Genomic DNA, 20,852 nt, shown 5'->3' with positions numbered 1-20,852 from the left:
AACTGGTATCAGAGAATGTCCTGTCTGACACAATTTCCAGCAATGGCATGGGCCGTAAACAAAGCACCAAGTGGCAGGTGGAGTTATTCTTTTTATATGCTTTCATCATGGGATCAGCTTTCGTATTACACTAGCCTTTTGCACTTTTCCCTCTCCAGTCATCATTCTTCCATCTTCTCCGGTTATGTGGCCCTTTATCTATCCCAGGTTGGAACAATGGCCCAGGCTTTTTTCTGGGATGTGTGTTTTTAGTGCAAGATGAAAATCCTCATCCTTAGTTTACCCCTTCACAATGCCTTAACAATCCACAGTCTGCTCTCTGCCTGTGAGGCCACTCTCCAAGGTAATTAGTTGAATATTTCTTCAAAGAGAAGCTATATGACCCCTGTGTGTCCAGATAAAAGGCGAATATGGCACTGCAGCTCCCTCTCTCGCTCTGTTACAAGGCTCGAGAGGACTCCAGCAGTCTGCTGCAACGCTCACAGGATCTCTCAGGCTAATAGGATTTGATATTGAAAAATGACCACCAGCAACATTTTCAGAAAATACACACAGATATGGGCTACAAGAGTGTTTTTCAAATAGATACTCCCCCCTCGCTGTTTTTCTGTCTGTCTCCTCATCACATCCTCTGTCTCTCCCTCTCTCCTCTCCCTCTCTTTGTGAAATCTGTGTAGTTGTATTTGTTTTCTAGTGTCCATCTCTCAATGTCGGTTAATATTTGTGTCAAATCCGGGACACAGCAATGTCCTAACAGACATCATATCACAAGCCTCTCTCAGACAACTCATAATGTATCATCTATTATTTATATGGCTGATGGAAAATGCAGCTGGTCTGGCTTTGTGTGTTCTAAGTGTATTGTCTGCAACTAGTCCACCCTCCACAACTGCATTTTAAATTGTGAACACAAAATGTTCAATCTAAAACAACTCAAGTTTTTATTAAACCGCCATAGTTTTTTATTGATTTGTCAGGAACAGAGTAGAATAAGCGAATGTCACTTTGCTCCACCATTAATTTCACTTATCGCTGAATACAAACATTACATGACATATTGCCTTGAAGGGGACAATGAGTTTGTTTGCGTCACCTGAACCCAGCCTGGCACTGGATGATGTTGCTGTCTGCTGCCATTTACTGTCAGATGAAGATCCTTCATACTGTCACTGTAGAATAATGTCTTCATCCAGAAGCTGGGATTCATTTCTCTCTTCAACAAGCACTTGAGTTTGATGTGTCGTCCATCACTCTTTGTGATAGGGGTATTGTTAAAGGGAAAAACTGACCGTGTGTGTGTGTGTGTGTGTTGAGGACATGGCAAGTTTCTAATAGGTGAGACAGTGCAGAACTGACCTTGATTCAGAGACATAGCCTTCCTACTGGACAGAATCAATAGTTTTTGCACACTGCCCTTAGTCCCCTTCCTCTGCTCTGACACACACACACACACACACACACACACACACACACACACACAGATCCATCTCCAGGCAGCGATCAATAACCATAATCTGTTTCTGCCCATCGCCAGTCATGCGAGCCAGGCTTTTAGGGTGTGTGTGTGTGTGTGTGTGTGTCTGTGTGTGTCTGTGTGCAGTAACAGAAAGAAGAGAGGGAGGCTTGATCCTTTCAGTGGAACCCAGAAAGCTGCCGAAGTCTGTCATGTTCCCTCACAGGCTCATGTGAGCATATCTGCAGTCCCTCAGCTCCTCTGAATGCCAAAACAAGATGTACATAATTTCAATGGATGTATACTGAAAACATAATGGGTATGATATCCTGTATGCACTCCTTTGTGTGCCGTTGATGCCCCCACCCCCGACACCGTCATAATTATTACAGTCACTGCATTGACAATGACATATTCTCACACCCCTTCTGAGCAAGTTATTGTCCCACTCTCACTGTGTCTTTGTCCAACGGCTGTGCGTTCTTTTGTATACTGTAAGATTCCTCACCTAGCGCAGATGAAAGTGCGCCTGTATGCATGATAGGATGTCATGAATAGGATCTGCCATGTTAGTGTTGTCTCACATGAATTATTTAGCATCGTTGATAGGTCTAATTTGCCAGCTGTTGTGCCATAACTGTCGGCAGCTTCATAGATAATACTCAGCAGTCTATATCACTGTGGAACACAGTGCTTGACTGGGCACAGTGAGACGCCAAGCTTGTCATTATATGTTGGATTCAAGTAATGGTCTGAGCTGATATGAGTATAACTAGCCAACTTCCTGTTTATGGAAAACAGAGCTGGCCAACAAAAGGGTCTCTTAAATAGGCCCCAAGTTGTTTGTAATACACAGTAGAATTCTTAAAGGTAAGCTTAAGAAATCACCTTGACTTGTGCGGTGTATATTAACTATGAAGTGGCATATCCATATTACTAGATTCAGGTCTTTTAGCTGGAGGTGTTGGATGTTGTCGGGTGGGTAGGTAGTTGGGAGTTGCTACCCATGTCTGAGGTGAAGTGCCCCCGCTTGGAGTGGGCCAGGGCGGTTTGGGCGGAGGCTGGCATTGGCTTTGATAGAGCGGTTGAGAGTTTACGCAGTATTTGGGGGGCTACTCAGAGAGGAGGGGTCTTTCCCCCACTGAATGTTTTAACCTAATCCCATTATCAGTGTAGCGCACTGCCTCCCATCTCTTCCCCCTCCTTATCCCTACCCCCTCCCACCCTTCTCTCCAGCTGACCAGCTGTTCCTGCCGGGACTCACGACAATGTCCGATGTGTTCAGATCACTGAGTACCCCCCCCCACAACACACACACAAATACACACAGTGCAGTCCATGCACAACCAAAGCAATTGCGCAGCCCATTGCTGGAGCATAGAGGGAGGAGGGTGTTCGTTAGGAGGGAAGGGGGTAGCTTTGGGGGTGAGGAGGGGGCAAGCACAGGCCTGTCAAACCAAGAGCCCTGACTCAGGAGGCAGCCCAGCTCGGATGGCATATGGCGTCTAGCTTCATACAACATGCAAAAGTATTCTCTCCACTCCCCCTTTCCCTGTCTCCCTCCCCTGCTGCTAATGCAGAATGACTCATAGCATTACTCATTTTTTTTTCCTCCTCCCCCCACCACCTCCCACCCCACATCAGTTCCTCCTCCTCTTGACACCCAGCCTGTAACAAAAGGCGTCCGCTGCATGGCACCCACACCCTGAAAGCCCTGGGGGCCCAGCCCAGCCCGTTCTCCGAGGTCTGAGCTTCATGGGGGCCGCCCCTTTTAAACACAGGTAGAGCAGGCGTGGAACCAGACGGCCAACAGCAGGGACCCAAAGCCCCGCCTGGGGTAGCGCACACACACTGCTGGTGTCAAACTGTTGTGCCTGTCGGTGTTTTTGTTTGTGTTTGTAGGTATATGGAGGCTGCCTTTATTTTGTAGTGCCTCCGGTATTACAGAACCATCATGCTTTGTGTGTTCGGGTGTGATTATGCATTGTGTGCCTCCCGTATGTGTCTCACTGCAACCGTTCTGACTTTTTCTTTCTTTTATGTGCCAAGCAAATAGAAGTGCTCCTTTCAATCCCGCCAAAATAAATGATTTTTTGCAGCACATATAATAACAAGTAACCATGAAGTTATCAAGTAGTACAATTAGAAACTGCGCAGCCTAGTGTAACCCAAAGAATGTCATGCTCTGTGTATTTTTAAACTTGAACCCCCAACCTCACGCCCCTCCCCTTCTCTCTCCGTCTGTTATGCATTCATGTCTGACATCTGTGTGTTTGTGAGCGACAAAGTGAAAGCCAGTAAGACTGCCAGTTTCTTGTGGAGTCGCCCTCTCTGCCCTAGCCCCTGCTCCGGCTTTGGGTATCAGGTAGAATAACATAGACAAGACCGTCACAATTTGCTTCTCACTTTTAGAGCATGTCAGTATGGTCTATATTCTAATCCCACTGAAATGTTAAACTATTCACTAATTAAGGGTTTCCACTGATCCCAAAGTACAGATCTGTTTTGTTTCATTGTTCATTCATTGCAAAAGTTTAGCTTTGTTCTTTTTTTATTATAAATTTCAATTATTATTATAATAATATGTGGTTTCATACTGCTGCTGCTGGAAAGAAGCCTCCTATTTCTCCTAATTTCAGGCTCAATAGAATAAATTCTCACAGATTGAACAGACAAAGAGGATAGCATGACTTTCATCGCATTCATTATATTTTGCATACACTTGAACGTGTTGGCCTAACAGTCAGTTATCATCTCAGATTGGCTACTAATATGTAAAGGAATGACTGACTGTGCTGCTTTGGCAGTCAACACTCACCAAGACTGTCCAAACTACAAATGTCTTTGCCGAACATCACCAGAAAAATGAAATTACTGAAATGACTTTGATGCTAATAGGTCATTGGTCCATCAGCCAGAATGCTCTGACCCCGGTGTCACCACTGGACTAGTACCGACTGCATTCCCCTTACAAAGACATGTTCATTGTGATTGATGTGTGGTGGTGCTGCTTCTAGCACGGGTGTAAAAACCTGTCTGTCTGCTTTAAGTGATAAGCATCCAGCTAGCCATTCCATCTGTTCCCCCTAGCCCTGTTTAATTAATGAACTTTCTTTCTCCGCCCCGTAGCCAGCCAGTGCAACACTAAAGCAAAAGCTGTTAGCCCTCTCAGGTTATCCAAATTGATGCGTGTTCTGGCCCCCCTCCTCCTCAATGGGTGCGTTCTCATTGATTAGTTATGTTTTGTTTTCCCCTCTTTTGTCTCAGGGTTCTTGAAGGGAGGGTTAATGAGCTTTCCTGGCAAGCTGTAGCGCTTGGAATCCGGGGATAAATTGGAATAATTTTGTTGTTTTTTTTTGTTTTGTTTTTTGTGATGGACTTGGCAGAGATGTGAAGCCTCGTGCCACCATGTGTGTTTGTGTGTATGATTGTGTACGTGAATGACGATGTGTGTTTGTTTGGATGTGTATGAATGGCTTTGAGGCGGGGTATATTGCATTTCATCCCTGCTGGTCCATTATTCCTCTTCAGAGGCAGGGAATCTGGAACACTCTTTAACAGTTGGCTCTGTCACTATTCATCTTCCAGCCATCTCAGCAAAACTCTTGTCCTGTCCTCCTTTTACCACCAACTACTCTCCCTTCCTTTATGTCCCTTCTTCCTTCCGTGTCTCTTGTTACAAGGCAGTGGACAGTCCTTTGTCCAGCTAAAGCTGCCCTCCTTTGTTTGCACGGCCTTTTTTATCCTTGTGCTAATCGCCATGGTCGTGTGCCTGAGTTGGACCCCATATTTCACGCTCAGCTCTCCTTTGTTTGACACACCGCCCCTGATAAGAATCCCAATTCTAGGGCCTCTCTGATATTGAAATCCAACAGCGGCGCAGAAAGAGCCTTCAATCATCCATTATCTGTGCTCCAGTGATTACCATTCAATCTCCCAGGGTCCATGCTCCTCATCACCGGCCCCAGAGCTGAGGCCGTCCCCTGAAAGCACCCGCATCCCTTAACGCCTGTGTCACACGCAAGCATATCCATAGATATTTCTGACGCCGTCTTGAGACAGCCCCGCATTGAATGCTGCTGGGAAATGTCAGTGAAATGTCACTCATCATTCTCCCCTGGAATCTCTTGGTCTCTGATGTGGCCCTGGGTTTTTCTGGACTCTTGTGAGGAGACCTTGTGACACTATTGGGTTTCTTTGTCCCTAAATGGCCATTGAATTTTCAATTCTCTTTTTTCGTCTGAAGACTAGGATTGCTCTCTTTCTTTTTACATAAGGCTGCATTGCTTTTAATGTCACAGACTTAATTGGCTGTTTTAAGAAGGAATTAGTTGATTATTTATAAGTTGCACATGAATGCCTTTTTAAATAGTTCAAAGGCAATGTCTGCTCCTCTGCTGGCCTGTGGCCATTGTTCTCTTTTAGAGGATGTCCTTGTGCCTCGCAGCATTTGCATTTTTGCACTAAATGGAATTTTCTGCATTGACAGACAAGGCAAGACAAACAAAGCAATAACAAAAACAAAACATTTAAGTACGCATCGCTGTGCATTGTCTGCCTCTTCTTACAGAAAGCAGCCTTTGATGTGTTAATACTGATAGTCTGTGTTTCATTGTCAAGTGGTGATTGTGGCTGAAAGAGAAGCACTGAGAAATATTGGCCAAATCTTTCTGTGTCTGTCCATGAGAACAGGCTGCGATAATATTGAGTTTGATATCAAACAAAGGAAAAGTATTGTTTGTTGCTGATGCAGGCACAGCACAATGTAGTTGGTGGTGGTGGTGGTGGTGGGGGGGGGGGGGGGTCCTCTTAACTTAAAAAACTAAATGCATCTTTGTCATACAGTGCGGCATTAGAAATAGGTTTGATGCAACACGTGATAATTATTTCTGTGTGTTCATCATGTATCCTTTTTTGTGTGTGGTTAAAATGTAAGAAAAGCCTTGTGCCGCACACATCCACTTATCCCACACTCAGTGTTTAGATATACAACAGCTTCCAGTACCTTTGTTTAATGTAGTGTACACATCTTCATTAGTTATGTATAGCCACTAATTACTATTGATGAGACTCTAGCTGATTTGGGTACAAATCTATAGCTTTTGTTATTCTAATGAGTGTTATTTACCCTCAGATCTCCAAGCCAGGGGGCTTTGGAATGGGGCTTTGTGTCGACAGATATAGCCGGGCTTCTGTAGCTACACCCACTTGTTTTTGTATCTGCCGACTTTGACGAAATTCAGCTTGCCTCCCCCCACATCATCACCCGTCTGCATGGATGTATAGCACTTCCCGCTCCTCCATCTGTTTTTGTATACCCATGAAAAGGTCCATTATAATCTGCAGGATGCAGAGTTGACATGCTGCTAGCTCCGTTTGAGCCAATCAAGGCAGCACACAGAAACTTAGGCCACGAAAGAGGCCCTAACCCCTCCCCCAAGTTAATTTTGATTATCTGGGCTCTCTGTCTGACATCTTCAGTTGAACAAGTTTTTATAACAACATTGTCTCCGTCGTCCCTTTTCCCCTATAAAAGCTTCCAGTCTGAATGGGGCTCTATGCATGCCCACTGGATGATGGCAGGCTCCTGATTAACCCTGAAGTGACTAGCTAATGTCATTGAAGGAGGGCCACCTGGCTGTGAGACTGTACAGTCAGCTGCCACTGAAGGGCCAGAATAGGAGACGACCAGGTGTTGGGCTCCAGCCCCCCTAATTGTTGCCATGTAATAGCCTGCTTGACTGCACAATATAGCCCAGGGGCGAGGATTAGGGAAAAGCTGTTGCCAACACAGAAGTCCATTTTCTTTTTTGCTCAAGGTTTTGTGTGTGTGTGTGTGTGTGTGTCTGTCTGTGTGCATGCTTGTGTGTTTATGCATATATACATCTCCCTTTGCCGTCCTCCTCATCCATTACAGTTACAGCAGGTAGAAGGCTGGGCCTCTTTTCCCGGCTGTCCCCAGCCCCTCACCCACACAGCACATTCATTTCATGTAGACCACTATAAACTTGCTTTCAGGTTCTGAAGGCTCAAATGCAAAAATGAAAAAAATGTGTACAGGTTTTGCACCTAAAAGTCAGTGATGGCCTTATTTTGAGGCTGAGGGCTGCCTGTACGGAATTCTTAACATAACATTATTGCCTAACAACAAAAATCTTAAATCTGCATCATATCCTTGACTCATCAACAACAACATATTCATTCATCGTGATTAAATTGGCCTAACAGTCCGGCATCTGCATGTGTCATTTGTAGATGAGAATTCATATCTCATTTTAATCACAATGGCATCGATTGAAATATGTCTAAAATGCAAATTTGAGGGCAACTGAAATCACTCTTGCCCCCAGTAACTAACCCTCTCTGCTCTGTGCATTCACCACAGCTGTGATCATATGTAACCTGGTGCTAATCATTATCATTCCCACTAAATGCCTGGCATTTTGCATAAGGCCAGGCAGCCTAATTGGCCCGATGAACCCTTTATAGAGGGGGCAATGGCAGAACAAGAGACTTCATGTGCAGCATGTCTTGGCGGGGAAGCAGACAGAGATGCTTGGCGTTGAGGCATCACAGTTATTCTGTCGCACATGCCACAAGCATCATTAAAATTGCAGAAGCCTCTGTTCATTTTGTTTTAATATTTCATCAGCACTTGTCTGAACGGTGTTATCATATGGTTAAAATCAGAGCCATTTGGCATGACCCGGAGTTGGCACACTCTTCGTGCAATTTAAGTGTCAGACTAGTTTTCTAGATGTGTCAAACAGATTATAGAACATCAGCTTACTTTGATTGCTGCTTCTAGGTGGGTATAGGTGGGCAGAACCTCAGTTTGAGTGTGTAGCCTGATGATAATTATCACGCTATAAATTTCATCATGGAAGTTGGAAGAAAGAAGAGGTGAAATGCCTCATAAGTAATCAGATGGATTTCAATCAAAGTCTGAGTCTGGTGTGCCCTTCCCTGTTTCATTTTTGACTTTTTATTAGAAGTTCAAATTGAGATCAGATAGATGCTGTTGTTCCCTGTCTCGATTCGGAACAATTCAAATATCAGGAAGTGAAGGAAAAATATGCCGCATATTCACCTCTGATAACTCATAAGATGCACACCTTTATCCTGACCTAATAATGTTTCCAGAAGGCTGAGGCATTCATGTCAATCTGGTCATCATCACTGACAAAGGGGACCTTCAGAGAGAACTCTAACTCAGCCAGTCACAGAACTGTATCTGTTAATCTTCATCCCTATGAGCCTTTTTGCTCATCTTATTATGACTTTCTGTTAATGCACGGTGGAGGCCTGTGTGACTGTCCGGCTATAATGGGCCTGTGTTTGATTAATCATGTCGACCCATTGTGTTTCACATCTAAGGCTGCTGCGTTAGGACTCATCAATGGAGACCAGAGTCCTTTGAAAAGGAGATTGGTTACAGACTCAGCTCATCTGAATACACAAGCCCAGTAGGCTTTGATGGCAGTCATGGTGTGTTGAACAAACCACGCTAACACATTATGATGTCACCAGGTATCTTGTGCCTATCCAGTCTCCGTGGTTTGAGGATGACTTGTTGCTTTATCATTTATATTCTGCGAACCCCCAACAATCATTTGGTCTCAGCATAGTTTAGAGGTCAACATTGACTTTTGTGTAGGTGCTGGTCTTGTGATTTGTTGTGGAGGAGAAATCGATTTTTAGCGTCCCCCAGAGGAATGGTGGGCTGCCAGAGACTTGAGAAAATGGGTGACTACTTCCTCCAATCAGCTCATAAATAACCTGCTCATGCCAGCTAGCAGACATCAGATTTTGTCTGCAGCTGTGGCAAACCCGTGTGAAATCACTGATGGGCACTGATGATGTCACAGGTTAGGAGTGATGTCACAGCCATAACTTCCCATCTCGCTGTCTGAATGCCAGATGGACGGTAGAGAGGTGTGGAGGTTGGAGCTTAGAGAGCTCTTGCTGTGGGGAAACTCACCCCTCAGGAGGTGTCATTAACCTGGGCTTTCTGTTTGACCCGACTCCTGTGGGGCTCCTGAGCTCCGGTTTCTTGGCCCCGCTCCTAATTAGGCTACTTGTTAAAACTCTCTGAAACCAGCTATTCCTCCAGAGCATCTGATATTGTGTATGTCTATGCACACCGAGAAAATGGACACACAAACACCTCCACTCATCATAATGCATCTGTGACACATTCTGTCGTTTTCTATCCTGCTGCTGTGTCTACAGCAAAAAGCTGTTTAATGAGACACCAAGGTTTGAGTAGGTGTCATATAAAATGGGAGTGGGACACACACAAACACACACAAACGCATGCACACACACGCATAGACACACTATACAATCACCTTACAGGCTAGTTTCTGTCATACACGCTCTCACTTTATCCATCTCAATCTGTTGTTCCTTCCCTCTCTGCCATTATTCCAGCAGCCAGCTTTATTGCCACATTCACTCTCACTGTCCCCATCTTCCTTTCTTCCCGTGTTTCTCCGTCTAAATGTCTCTGTCTTCCTCCCCGTTTTCTCATAATCACCTCACACCTCTAAGGGCCTCTGCTGAGACGAGCTTCACACCTCAGCCCTCGCTGTGACAACAGGTACCGCTGGCACTCACCGCCTGGCCTCTCTCCAATCAACACCTGCTCGGCTTCATCCCTCTTTTTTTCCCATCCTCTTCTCTACCACCCCCACTCCCCCCCATCTCCGCCTTTTTTCTAGTCATAGTTCTATCCCTTATTTTTGTGTCTCCACCAATCCTTTGCCCCCTCTGTACATTTCCCAGCCTCTTAGCCATTTTCCTGTCTCGTATATCCTTTGCCATAATGAGTAATAGTTCATGAAAACAAACATGTTTGTGTTACACCAGCCTGCTTTCGTTAACAGCAGCCTATATCCAAGGTCTTTTCCCCCCCAATCATTTTTCATATCATACTTTCTTCGTAGCACACCACCTGAGCAGGAGAATTGACCCTTAAAAGTATCCATGTGGATGAAAAGTATTTGTTATATCCAGCACTATTACTGTTAGGGTGCATTCGATATGGGGAGGCACTGTGGCACTAAGGCATTTTCAAAAAAAAATAATGACCACATAAGCTTTTTTACCCTGCTTACAGTGCCACAACCAAGCACCCCCCCCCCCACCAATCCCTTCCTCTTAACAGGCCAATTATGTGACTGCTGGGAGGTCAATGGTGCTGTGAGCTACTCCCAAGCTCCTCTTCTCACCAAGGTCAAGTTGATTGGCCCAGGTTAATGGGCAGATGTGGGGCTCAGAGAGGAGGGGGTCAAGCACCTAGAGGCACCCTCCACCTCATCTCTAAACTGTCCCTCTCCACTACAAGAGTCCCTTTTACCATAGCGCTTCTACAAACAGGGTTAACCTTGGATGCTACTGTGGATGCCCAAGGAGCGTAGGAATGGCTCTTCCCCATGCACAGCAAAAGGGGGTCTAGTAGTATTGAGTTTATTCAGGTAAAATGTAGAATCATAATGTATGATGGTGAGTCATGTGTCCTCTCTGAGGATAATGGAAACCTACAGTAAATCCTGATTGGGATTTTCTTCAGTCAGTGTTTCACAAGGTGGTAGTCTCACAGTTTCTACTGGGGGATAATTCCCAGACAAGGAGTTCTGAACTGCTCTGTACTTCTCTCTAAAGTTGAAGGCTACATTGGTTCATCAGCTTAAACTAAACATGGTGAATTATTGCTAGTAGTTCCGGCTCCTTTCACTGTGCAGATGTGCCCTGTTGAAAATGTTACAAGTCACAGAGCCCTTTCTTGTCTCCAAAAACAGAAAGTCAAAGTGGCACAAGTGTATATTGAATTGCAAGCATGCTCTGTCTGCTGCGTATTTCTCTCGCTTAATTAGTAACAATAAAAACAGATCCTAGGTTTCTGATTGACACTGTAGCCAAGCTTACTCAAAAGCAGCCACCTGTTAACTACTCGCCTTTTACAGCTTTCGATTTTCAGTTACTTCTGCCGAATCGTTTTTATTCATATATGTAGCAGGCGGCTGTGGCTCAGACTGACCCCCAACTTGCTCCTGAAGCAGAGCATAGCATAGCATAGCGTAGCATAGCATAGCATAGCATAGCGTAGCTTCAGTGTGTGAAAGAATAGTCTCCTCCAACTTAGATTCCTCCTGAGTGAATGATGTGTGAATGGGTGAATGAGGATGTAATGTACAAAAGCGCTTTGAGTGGTCAAAATGACTAGAAAGGTGCTATACAAATACACACCATTTACCATATGTTGAATCCCAGGTAATCCCAGTCTCCGTTCTTACAAATTTTGAGAATGTCTTTGTTGAAATGTTCTTCAAACTGGTTTTGGCTTCCTGACCAACTACCTGCCTACCAGCTTAACTTAGTGATTTCTGGGGCCTACAAAGCTGAGTATTGTTAATTTGTCACTTATGATTGGAACTGTTCCAACTAACATTGACACTGCTGTGGTTAAGCCTCTACGTAAAAGAACACAGCTTGATCCAGGGTCACTAAATATTTATTGACAAGTCTCTAACCTTCTATTCTTTTCAAAAATATTAGAAAGAGTTATGTCTCAGCAACTTTCAGCCTACATATTTAACAGTATTCTTTTTTTAACCTTTTCAATCTGCTTTCAGGTTCTGTCACTCCCCTGAAATGGCACTTAGTAAAGTGGTGAACAGTCTTCTGCTCAATAATTTGTGTTCCACCTCTTCTATTCCTGGGTCTCGGTGCAGCTTTTGACACCATGGATCATTGTATACTCCTAGACCAACAGGGAAATCAATTTGGCTCTCTCATGGTTAAAGTCGGACTGATCTGAAAAAACATTATGTGTTGCATAGTTTTTCAAAAATGAAATACGGGGTACTTTTTATTATTTGCAGTCATGGAGTTAACTTCCGCTGCTACAGTGATACTCTATATGTTCCTGTAAAGCTGGATGATCACTCCCAAATAATTAGATTAAAGGCCTGTGTATGTGCTGTGTAAATACATGCCACATTATTTCCCACTCATAAATTCTATTAAAACTGAGATGCTGATCATTGCCTCTGCTTGACATAGACACAAGTTTGATCAAGTAAGTCAATCAAGTAACAACAGTAACTCTCAACAGCTATGTGATTTCTCAGAGACAGCCAAGAAACATTACACGCTCCTTCATACTTGTCTGACCTCTGTAACCCTTATATTTTATCCCTTGTTCATATTCTATACAAACATCTATTGCGTGTCTGTCCGTCCTGAAACACTGATCCTTCCTCTGTGGCTTTTCCTGAGGTTTCTTCCATTTATTTTTTAGAAGACTTTTCCTTATCCAAATACAAGGTTTTAAGGATCAAGGCTGTCATACGTTGTTAAGATGTAACTTGACTATGAAATTGTCCTAATTAAGCAGAAAGACTGCGGCCCAAGGGGCAGCACTCTTATAAACTGAAGGACATCTTTGACAAAAGGGGAGGGAGCAGACACCTTACCTGCACCTATCAGCTGACTTGTGTGGATAAAAATGTATATATTTTTTTTTAATGCTCTTTGACCTTATCTGGACCTTCACCTCCTGCCCTGCCTGACCTGTGTGTGTGTGTGTGTCTCTGTCTATCTCATTCAATCTGGTCGTTTGCATTTACTGCAAAAGGAAGAAACTTTTCTTGTTTTGTACCAATAAATCACAAAACAGAGTTGCAGTCTGGGATTTGGCAGGGCAGCCAATACAGTTCACTGTTGAGATGGTGTTCCTGAGGCGTTTAGCGTTATCTTATCTTCACCAGATATACAACTAGTGTTCACTAGGCATTTAGACCAACTAACATTTGTCCTATCATGTTTTCAAGAGTCCCTGAACTTCCATTTGGCAAACTCCAGATGGGATGTCACACCATGGACCATTTGGGTTCTTTGTCATCTCCTGACCCGTATGACATTTACTGTTTTGTCCATGTAGAGGCACGAGCGTGTGGGTGAAGCAATAAACATTTCAACTGATGGCTCATGCTTGGTGATTGACAGCTGGTGGCAGTTAAACATTAAGAAGTTTTGCAGTGCTCCAGCAAAATGCAAGGAAGGTGACTGCTAGTACTTGTAAACATGGGTCTTATTGTCACAGGTTTAAAACCCATTTCACTATCTATTATTGTATGAGAAAAGAAATACATTCCTATGTTTGTTTTGCCTCAATAATACACACGTGCTGGTGGTCAGAATATTGTCTAAAGTCATGATGCCCAAATGTTCCTGCTGGCTTTATGAGTTTAAAAGATGGTGAGTGTGTGTCAGAGGCCAGTGGTGGCGTGAGGCCTTTTGTCAGCAGGAGGACTAACCAACACAAAGACGGAGGCTGGTTGGTCAGGATGCTGCTCTCTAGAGAGACACCAGTTCAGAGGTCAACATGGGCTCTTTTGGAGAACAGTGTGTGTGGGTGGAGGGTGTTAGTGTGTCTTGTGCCTACTTATGCACAAACGCCTGTGTGTGACCATGTGTACGTGTCTGCATGGGCTGGGCGGGGTCCCACACGGCTCAAAATGGATCCCAGTGGACAGGCATTTTCAGGACAGGTCCCTGTGAGCGGAGAGAGAGAGAGATGATGATGAAGGTTGGTGGCGGTTGGCTGATGGGGTCCAGCAGGGTTGGAGCAGCCTGCTAATGAAGAGCCATCTGAGGCCTCCATTCACCTTGAACATGGGCCACTGCAGCTGCCCTGACCTTGGCTTTGATCCGCAAAGATGCTTGACCCCTACCATTCCCCCAGAGCTACCCCCCTGCCATCTGGCCAGCATGCATGCATATGTATAAATACGTACACACACCCACAGATACATATGCATGTACACGTAGGCTGAGTCGTATACACGTGCGCATATGTCTGCACAGGTTTAATGTTGAATGCTGTCTCTCTGTAAGCTGCGATTTGTGTGTTCGTGCCCAACCGCAAGTCACTGCCTTTGTCACCAGTGGTGACCACACAAAGAGGGCAAGCAGGGTACAGGGTGGGAGAGACTAAAACACATTATCTTAAATGTGTTAATATTGTAGTTAATAGAGTGGTTTTTATAGCAAATACTCCCTCCCCACCTTCAGAACCCCCCAACCCCAGCCTCCATGTATCCAAATGTCAGCCCCTAACAAAAGTTGTTTTACATTAACTCAGACCTGGGAGATCTTTTTTTCTCGTTACCAGCCCAGTGGTTGCCACACCCCATAGACATTACATTGGTTTCCCTCTCTTCTCCCTAATGGGAATGCAGCCGCTTGGAACGTAGGGGTTCCTCAGAAATTCCCAAAGTGGCGCAACACACTCTCTTCCCACACACTGGCTTGTCTTGCTTGTCCGCCCAGTTCAGCTGTAAATGACGGTTATGTCACGGCTGACTTAAATTGTAGTCCATCTGTGGAAATGTAGACCTGGCTGCATTTTCCATTTTGTATGTTGCATGCCGAGCTTTATGAGAATGTATTTTTAGCGCAAAATATAGTGGAGCTTCATGTGCTACAGTAGTACAGCTCATCAGAGAGGCTTTTGTAGTACATCACATTTTCATAAAGTATAACATGTTGTACTTTGTGATTCATCTTTCGTGGCCAAGCGTAGCCAGGCACTCATCAGCAGTATCCGCAGCCTTTTTTTTTTTTTTTTTTCCCCAAAAGTAGGTCAGTGTCAGTGGGTTTGGTGTCCAGGATGTGGACACAGTCTTTGCGTCACTGTTGTGGACGTGTCCCTTGATTAAGTTACTGCATGGAGGCAGCAGCATCTGTGCATATGCAGGAGAACAAGCTGTGCCCATGGCTTAGTAATTAGAGACAAGCAGAAAGATGGGGGAGTGCGAGAGAGAGAGGGCAAGATTACCCCTCACTGTGCATCAGGTGTGCCTTTTTTACTTACAGAAAGCATCATACATTTACAGAAGTGAGCTGATTATGGCTCTCGCTTTCACTCATCTCCAAAATACCCTTTATTAGTCTCCCTCCCTCACCGGCTGTCGTCCTCTCTGGCAGCATGTCATATATTTTCTCTCGTCCCCCGACAATTCTACACTATCTACCTTCATTTTATTCTTTGAAGTTTTTTTCTCACCCACTATAATCCATTTGTCTAAGTTAGATAGAGGGCAGCGGAAGGAAGTAGTGGAGGAGAAGCGCGTGTCAGAGTCAGAGAGAGCGTCTGCTCCAGCTGGAGTCAATATTTGCTTTAGGAATCTCAATAACAGGCCTCCAGTCATCTGCATCTCTGATAATGGACAGCCATATGGCTCTGTTGACCCATGCTGTGCTGAGGTTCTCTTTCTCTTTTCTTTTCCTCGTCCCTTCTTGTCTTTCTCCTGTGGGCTTTCTTCTAACTTCTCTCATTTCTTTTCATTAAGTCCTTTAACTTGTACTATATTTTGTCTTCCACCTATTACCTATCTGGGCACATTTCGTTCTTTTACAAACATCTTTCCTCTCTGTCTGTCATCCATAAAAGCCTGGATATGACCCACCACACAGAGCCGTGACCCAAGTTACCATGGCAGCAGAGACTGGGATGCCCACTCTTTGTCCAATACTGTTTCCAGCAAGTGACAGAAAACAATGACGTTGCATGTCTGGCTATGACTGGAAGACAGATGTAGAGCTCAAGGGAAGTGCTTTTACGTGCCTAAAGTCATGCTGCTCTGCATCTCTTAAATGGCAATGTTGGCAGTGTGGAGTAAATCAAATACAGTATATTAGTATACAGGTCTTAAAGTGTGCTTATTTTATTTGTTCATTTCTGTCTTTCCATTCCTCTTTTCCTACTTGAGGTAGGGAATATGAGCTTTTATTTTAATGGATCTCTTGGTGTTCTGTCCTGACAAGTGTCCAGATCTTCTCCAGGAATCTCATTTTGCAACAAAATAATTGAGTAGATTCCCGTAATTTTTTATATGGAACAAATCAAGTGTTTCTGTCTGAGGAGCATATTTATTTCAACCCACTCACACTATACCATTCTTTCTTCCATTGTAAAATAATGCTGCTCATGTTTTTTGCTTTTTACAAGAAATGCACTTGACTATGACTAAGTCTATGTTAGACTTACAATTTAGTTCATTGGAACCAAACATATCCAGCCTTTGCACAAGTATACCAGCCTATCCTGTTCCTTATCTTCCTCTGTTACCCTATCCTTTGTCTTATTCTGCCCTCTGTCCATCCCTTCCTGTCCCTGTGAGCAGCTTGGCCACGGTACCCTCTGGTGCCTCTCGGCTCAGGTGCCCGTCACCCCCGCTTTGCCACGGTTCCCTCAAAGCCATTGGTCATGGCTGCCTTGGCCCCTGCTGTGGCGGCATGTGCCCATAGCAGGCCCCCTGCCCAGTCACTGTCTCATCCTATCTATCTAACCCAGACCAGAGCCGCTCGGCCCAGTCCAGCCTATCTCAGCTCAGCCTGGTTCAGGCTTGGCGTCAGCAACAGCCCAGTGCCACTCCACCCTTGCAGTCATAATGAGATGAGGGGGAGGGCGCCTCTGTGTTGAGCAGCTAGAGTTGTGTGTGTGTGTGTGTGTGTGCGAGGGAGAGTGAGAATGCATGTGTTTGTCAAGCAGTTTGTTAGGTGTCGGCTATTGCCACAACAGACAGCCGTGGGAATAATCAGACTCATTGTCAAGCATACACGCACACAGTTAAATCTCAAAAGTGTTTTCTACCATTATGCCATCAGATAGACCTTTTACTGCAATAGTTGTCTGCACCATATTTCATCCAGCACTTGCCTCCATTCCACAACAGACTAAGCACGATATATCTATGGTAATGATATGATAATGGCCATCAGAATGTTTACCACCCTCGCCCGGCAACAATTTAGCAGGCTTATTTATTTATTTGTTAAGTTATTTATGTTTCGTTTTTTTATTTATTTATTTTTGAGTTTTCCTCATTTCAGTCCGGCCATCCATCCTGCATGCTGGCTGCCCAGGCTCCAGTCACTGCTTGTCACTCTGAATTTCAAATGGCTCCAATTTTCCCCCTGATGGCACGGAGAAGTGGCAGGCAGCACATCGGGGAGGGTGGTCCTAGACATGCTGCCTGCAGCAGGGGTTCTATTAGAGAGAAGAGAGGGACGAGAGAGGGGGAGAGGAGGTTTGGAGCATCACGCCAGCAGTGATGTATTCTTTCTGTCTTTTTTATGATTATTTTGGAGACTGCTTTCTCTTTTGGGGATGTGTGGCATGGCTGATTGTTCCATCTTTGCTTCTGGCGGGGTTGCTGATGGTGGAGCTGCCCTGCTCCGTAAAGCTGCCTCTCGCTCCCACATTACATGTATATGCAGTGCAGCGCTGAAAAAAATGTGATTGGTAACTGTTGCTATGACTTGTTCCAACTCACAAATTGTACAGATGGATGTTTTGATGACATTCTGAAATGTGCAAATTTTTTGTGAGTGTGAGTTTTAGTCACAGGCTAGCTATACCGTGCTGCCTTGTTTTTGTCCAACACACCATTATGTTCTCTTCCTTAACAAGAGCTGACCAGCTATGAGGAGCGGGCGCTCTACTTGGAGGCCATTGTTCAGAACCACAGAGAGGTCATGACCTTTGAAGACTTTGCCTCGCAGGTCTTCTCCCCATCTCCTGGATATCCAATGAGTGGGACAGGTGAGAAATGAACCACACTGCACCTCTGTCCCTCCTTTCTTTCTATATCTCCATCCCACTATTGCTTCATCATTTTTGCAGTTTCCTCTCCTGCCCTTTTACCCTTTTCTGCGTCATCTATTTTCTTGCCACTTTCTCCATATCGGTTTCTCCTCCTCCTCCTCCTCCTGCACCACAACACACCTGTTTGCCCCCAATCACATCCTCCGCCCCCCTCTTTCTCTCCCCTCTTCTTCCACACCTACGCTCACTGATGAATATCAAACGACTGGCCCGGCTCTTCACGCTGTCCGACTGACTTCAAACACACTGCTTTCTCCACTTCCTCAAGCCCCACTCACACCACTTTGTTCATCTCTTGTCGTTTCTTCTTTCCGTGCAATTACTTTCCTATGAATATAAGCAGCCTTGTTAAATGGCGGTCACAGAGTGCACGTTTGTATATATATGTGTGTGTACGCATGCGCATGTCTTCATGAGCTCATTCACCAACACTTAAAAGATTCGACCGACAAACAGCAGCTCGCGGATGTCAGCACAGCACTCTTATCAGTCCATGATGAATAGAATGGAAAACATGTCTTATCGTGTTCTTCTTACTTGTACCAGCTCTGATCGATCTGCAACAGCACTGAAATCAATACAGAATTGCACTTTTCCACTCTATTGGATCCTGACACACGTTCTGTTTTGACAAGGAAAGCACTCCACAATACCATGCCGTCTTGTCATTTTCAAATCTGTCAGTGCTTATATGCTTTAAGGCCGCTTTAAAGTGTATGTAATATTTTTGTCGTTTATGTTGGCATGTGAGAATTAAATGTCAGATTTTTCTAGACTCTGTGTGTGTGTGTGTGTGTGTGTGTGTGTGTGTGTGTGTGATGGCAGGTGCGATATTCAGGCTGTTAAAGGCAGGCAAGAGGTGGTCCGCCACATTACCATGCTGTTGGCCCATCTCTTCTGCAGATGTATAAAAATAAAATCTGCCCAGACTGACCCCCAGTCACCTCTTCTCATCCTCAGCACCAAAGCAGCTTAAAGAGAAGGGCTGACGGGGATAAAATAGAGCCAGGTCCAGAGGTATAGAAAGGAGGGGGAGCTGGTGGGAGCGAAGGAGGGAGGAAGACTTGAGGACTGTTTCAATCCAGGGTTCCTTTGTGGCTGGACAGAGGGAGGCTAGAGAGGTTAGCCAGGCTTTACAATGATGTTTCACAGCATGGCACATATGCTGTGGCTAATGTGAGAGGCCGTAACATAATGAAGTCTGTAAGGCTGTTGTATCACCCTTACTGCTGCGGAAACTCGTTCTGAGCGACAATTTGTATATCCCCGGAATCTTTGCTCGTAAATAGATTAATAGGCTAATGGGAGGGTGTGTGTGTGTCTGTGTGTGTGTGTGTGTGCGTGTGTGTCCATTCATATTTTATCCAGGACTCCCTTGCTCCATACAATGCAGTAACACAGCCGCTTTCTTACAGGTTAACCATTACAACAGTGCTGTTGTGTAATTTAACAAGTCGCCTTTGCTTGGCAAGCTTCTGAATAAAAGGGATGTCCTTAAGAGCCTCTTAAATGCTGATTATTGGATTGCCAAATTTGTTGCAGATTAATTTTCTATCAGTCACTTAATTAATTGACTGAAGCAAGCACTCCCAGTTAACGCTGTTGTTTTTGTGTGTGTGTGTGTGTGTGTGTGTGTGTGTGTGTTCATTTATCCTTATCATTTGCATTTATGAATTTGAAGGCTGCTCTGTAACTGATTTGTTTAATGCTTCAGGCCAAATATGTAATGTGTCTAAGTATTCTTTACTGTTGTCGTCTATCATGCCTGATCCTCCGTGTCTCATCAAGCATATAGCTTCAATGTACAGGTGATGGCTGGCTGACACTGCTCCTCATTGTCACCCTCCTGAAATGTGCTATTGCCCTCCCATGTGTGTGTGTGTGTGTGCGTGTGTGCGTGTGTGTGTGTGTGTGTGTGTGCGTGTGTGCGTGCGAGCTCTTCCATCCATACATCAGTCTGTTTCCACCCTGCTATGGCTCCCATTCCTGCCACTAACATGTCATCCATGCTCCATGACAGCGTGCAGGCGTTGGCCGGGGATGGTTTGGGACATGGAGTACCCCTGGGCCAAACTGGACTGTAAGACTCTGCCTGATTCCTCCACACTAGGCATGATGCCCAGCCACAGCCCACCAACATCCACCCCTTCATTCATTTAGGCCATCGTTGAATATCTGGGCGCTGTGCTTGATTTAGCCCTTTTGTAACAGCGAAGCAGGTCTAGGATTCAAGTGCAGAATCTGCATGCTAATTACTAAATGAAGCGCTCCTGCAGTGTTTCACCTGTTTGCTGTGAGGCATTTAACCGTGGCCCACTCCTGTACATTATCCATCTCTTCACAGTTTTGCTTGTATCCTCAACCTCCAGCCTCATGGTCCATCATCCTGAATGCAGCCTCACTCACATCCCCAAACTTCAGTCCAGCATTGTGGCTTCCTGCATGAGCGAGTCCATCTGTCCTACAGACTCCATCCACAGTGCTGTGCCCTTGCTGTGTCATGCTTGCCCTGCTTTGCTCAGTTTTTGTTGTTTTGTGTTCATCCTCTAAACCTTTTCAAAATGAGTAACCGCACATGAGAAAGCAACGCTTCTCTCTGGTAGATATAACAACTTAAAAGCTCCCTCTGAGGTGCCCCAGCCTCTTTAACCTTCTCACCCGAACCTCTCTTGTAGCAACACTGGTGCTAAATGTTTCTCAGCCTGCTGTTGCCATGTGATC

General features: G+C 44.9%; 1 protein-coding gene across 2 annotated transcripts in view; it reads left to right on the top strand.

Annotated features, from left to right (window-relative positions):
• ralgapa2 (Ral GTPase activating protein catalytic subunit alpha 2) overlaps positions 1-20,852 on the top strand; it is an 89,651-nt gene that overhangs the window by 63,906 nt on the left and 4,893 nt on the right. For both annotated transcript variants that reach the window (XM_070841911.1, XM_070841910.1), the window contains one exon: positions 17,947-18,068. In XM_070841911.1, the coding sequence (XP_070698012.1) occupies positions 17,947-18,068 (122 nt within the window). The remainder of the gene's footprint in view (positions 1-17,946; positions 18,069-20,852) is intronic.

Source organism: Pempheris klunzingeri, chromosome 13 (assembly GCF_042242105.1).
Source record: "Pempheris klunzingeri isolate RE-2024b chromosome 13, fPemKlu1.hap1, whole genome shotgun sequence".
In the NCBI taxonomy this organism is placed as follows: domain Eukaryota; kingdom Metazoa; phylum Chordata; class Actinopteri; order Acropomatiformes; family Pempheridae; genus Pempheris; species Pempheris klunzingeri.
This window is presented reverse-complemented; position numbering and strand designations above follow the sequence as displayed.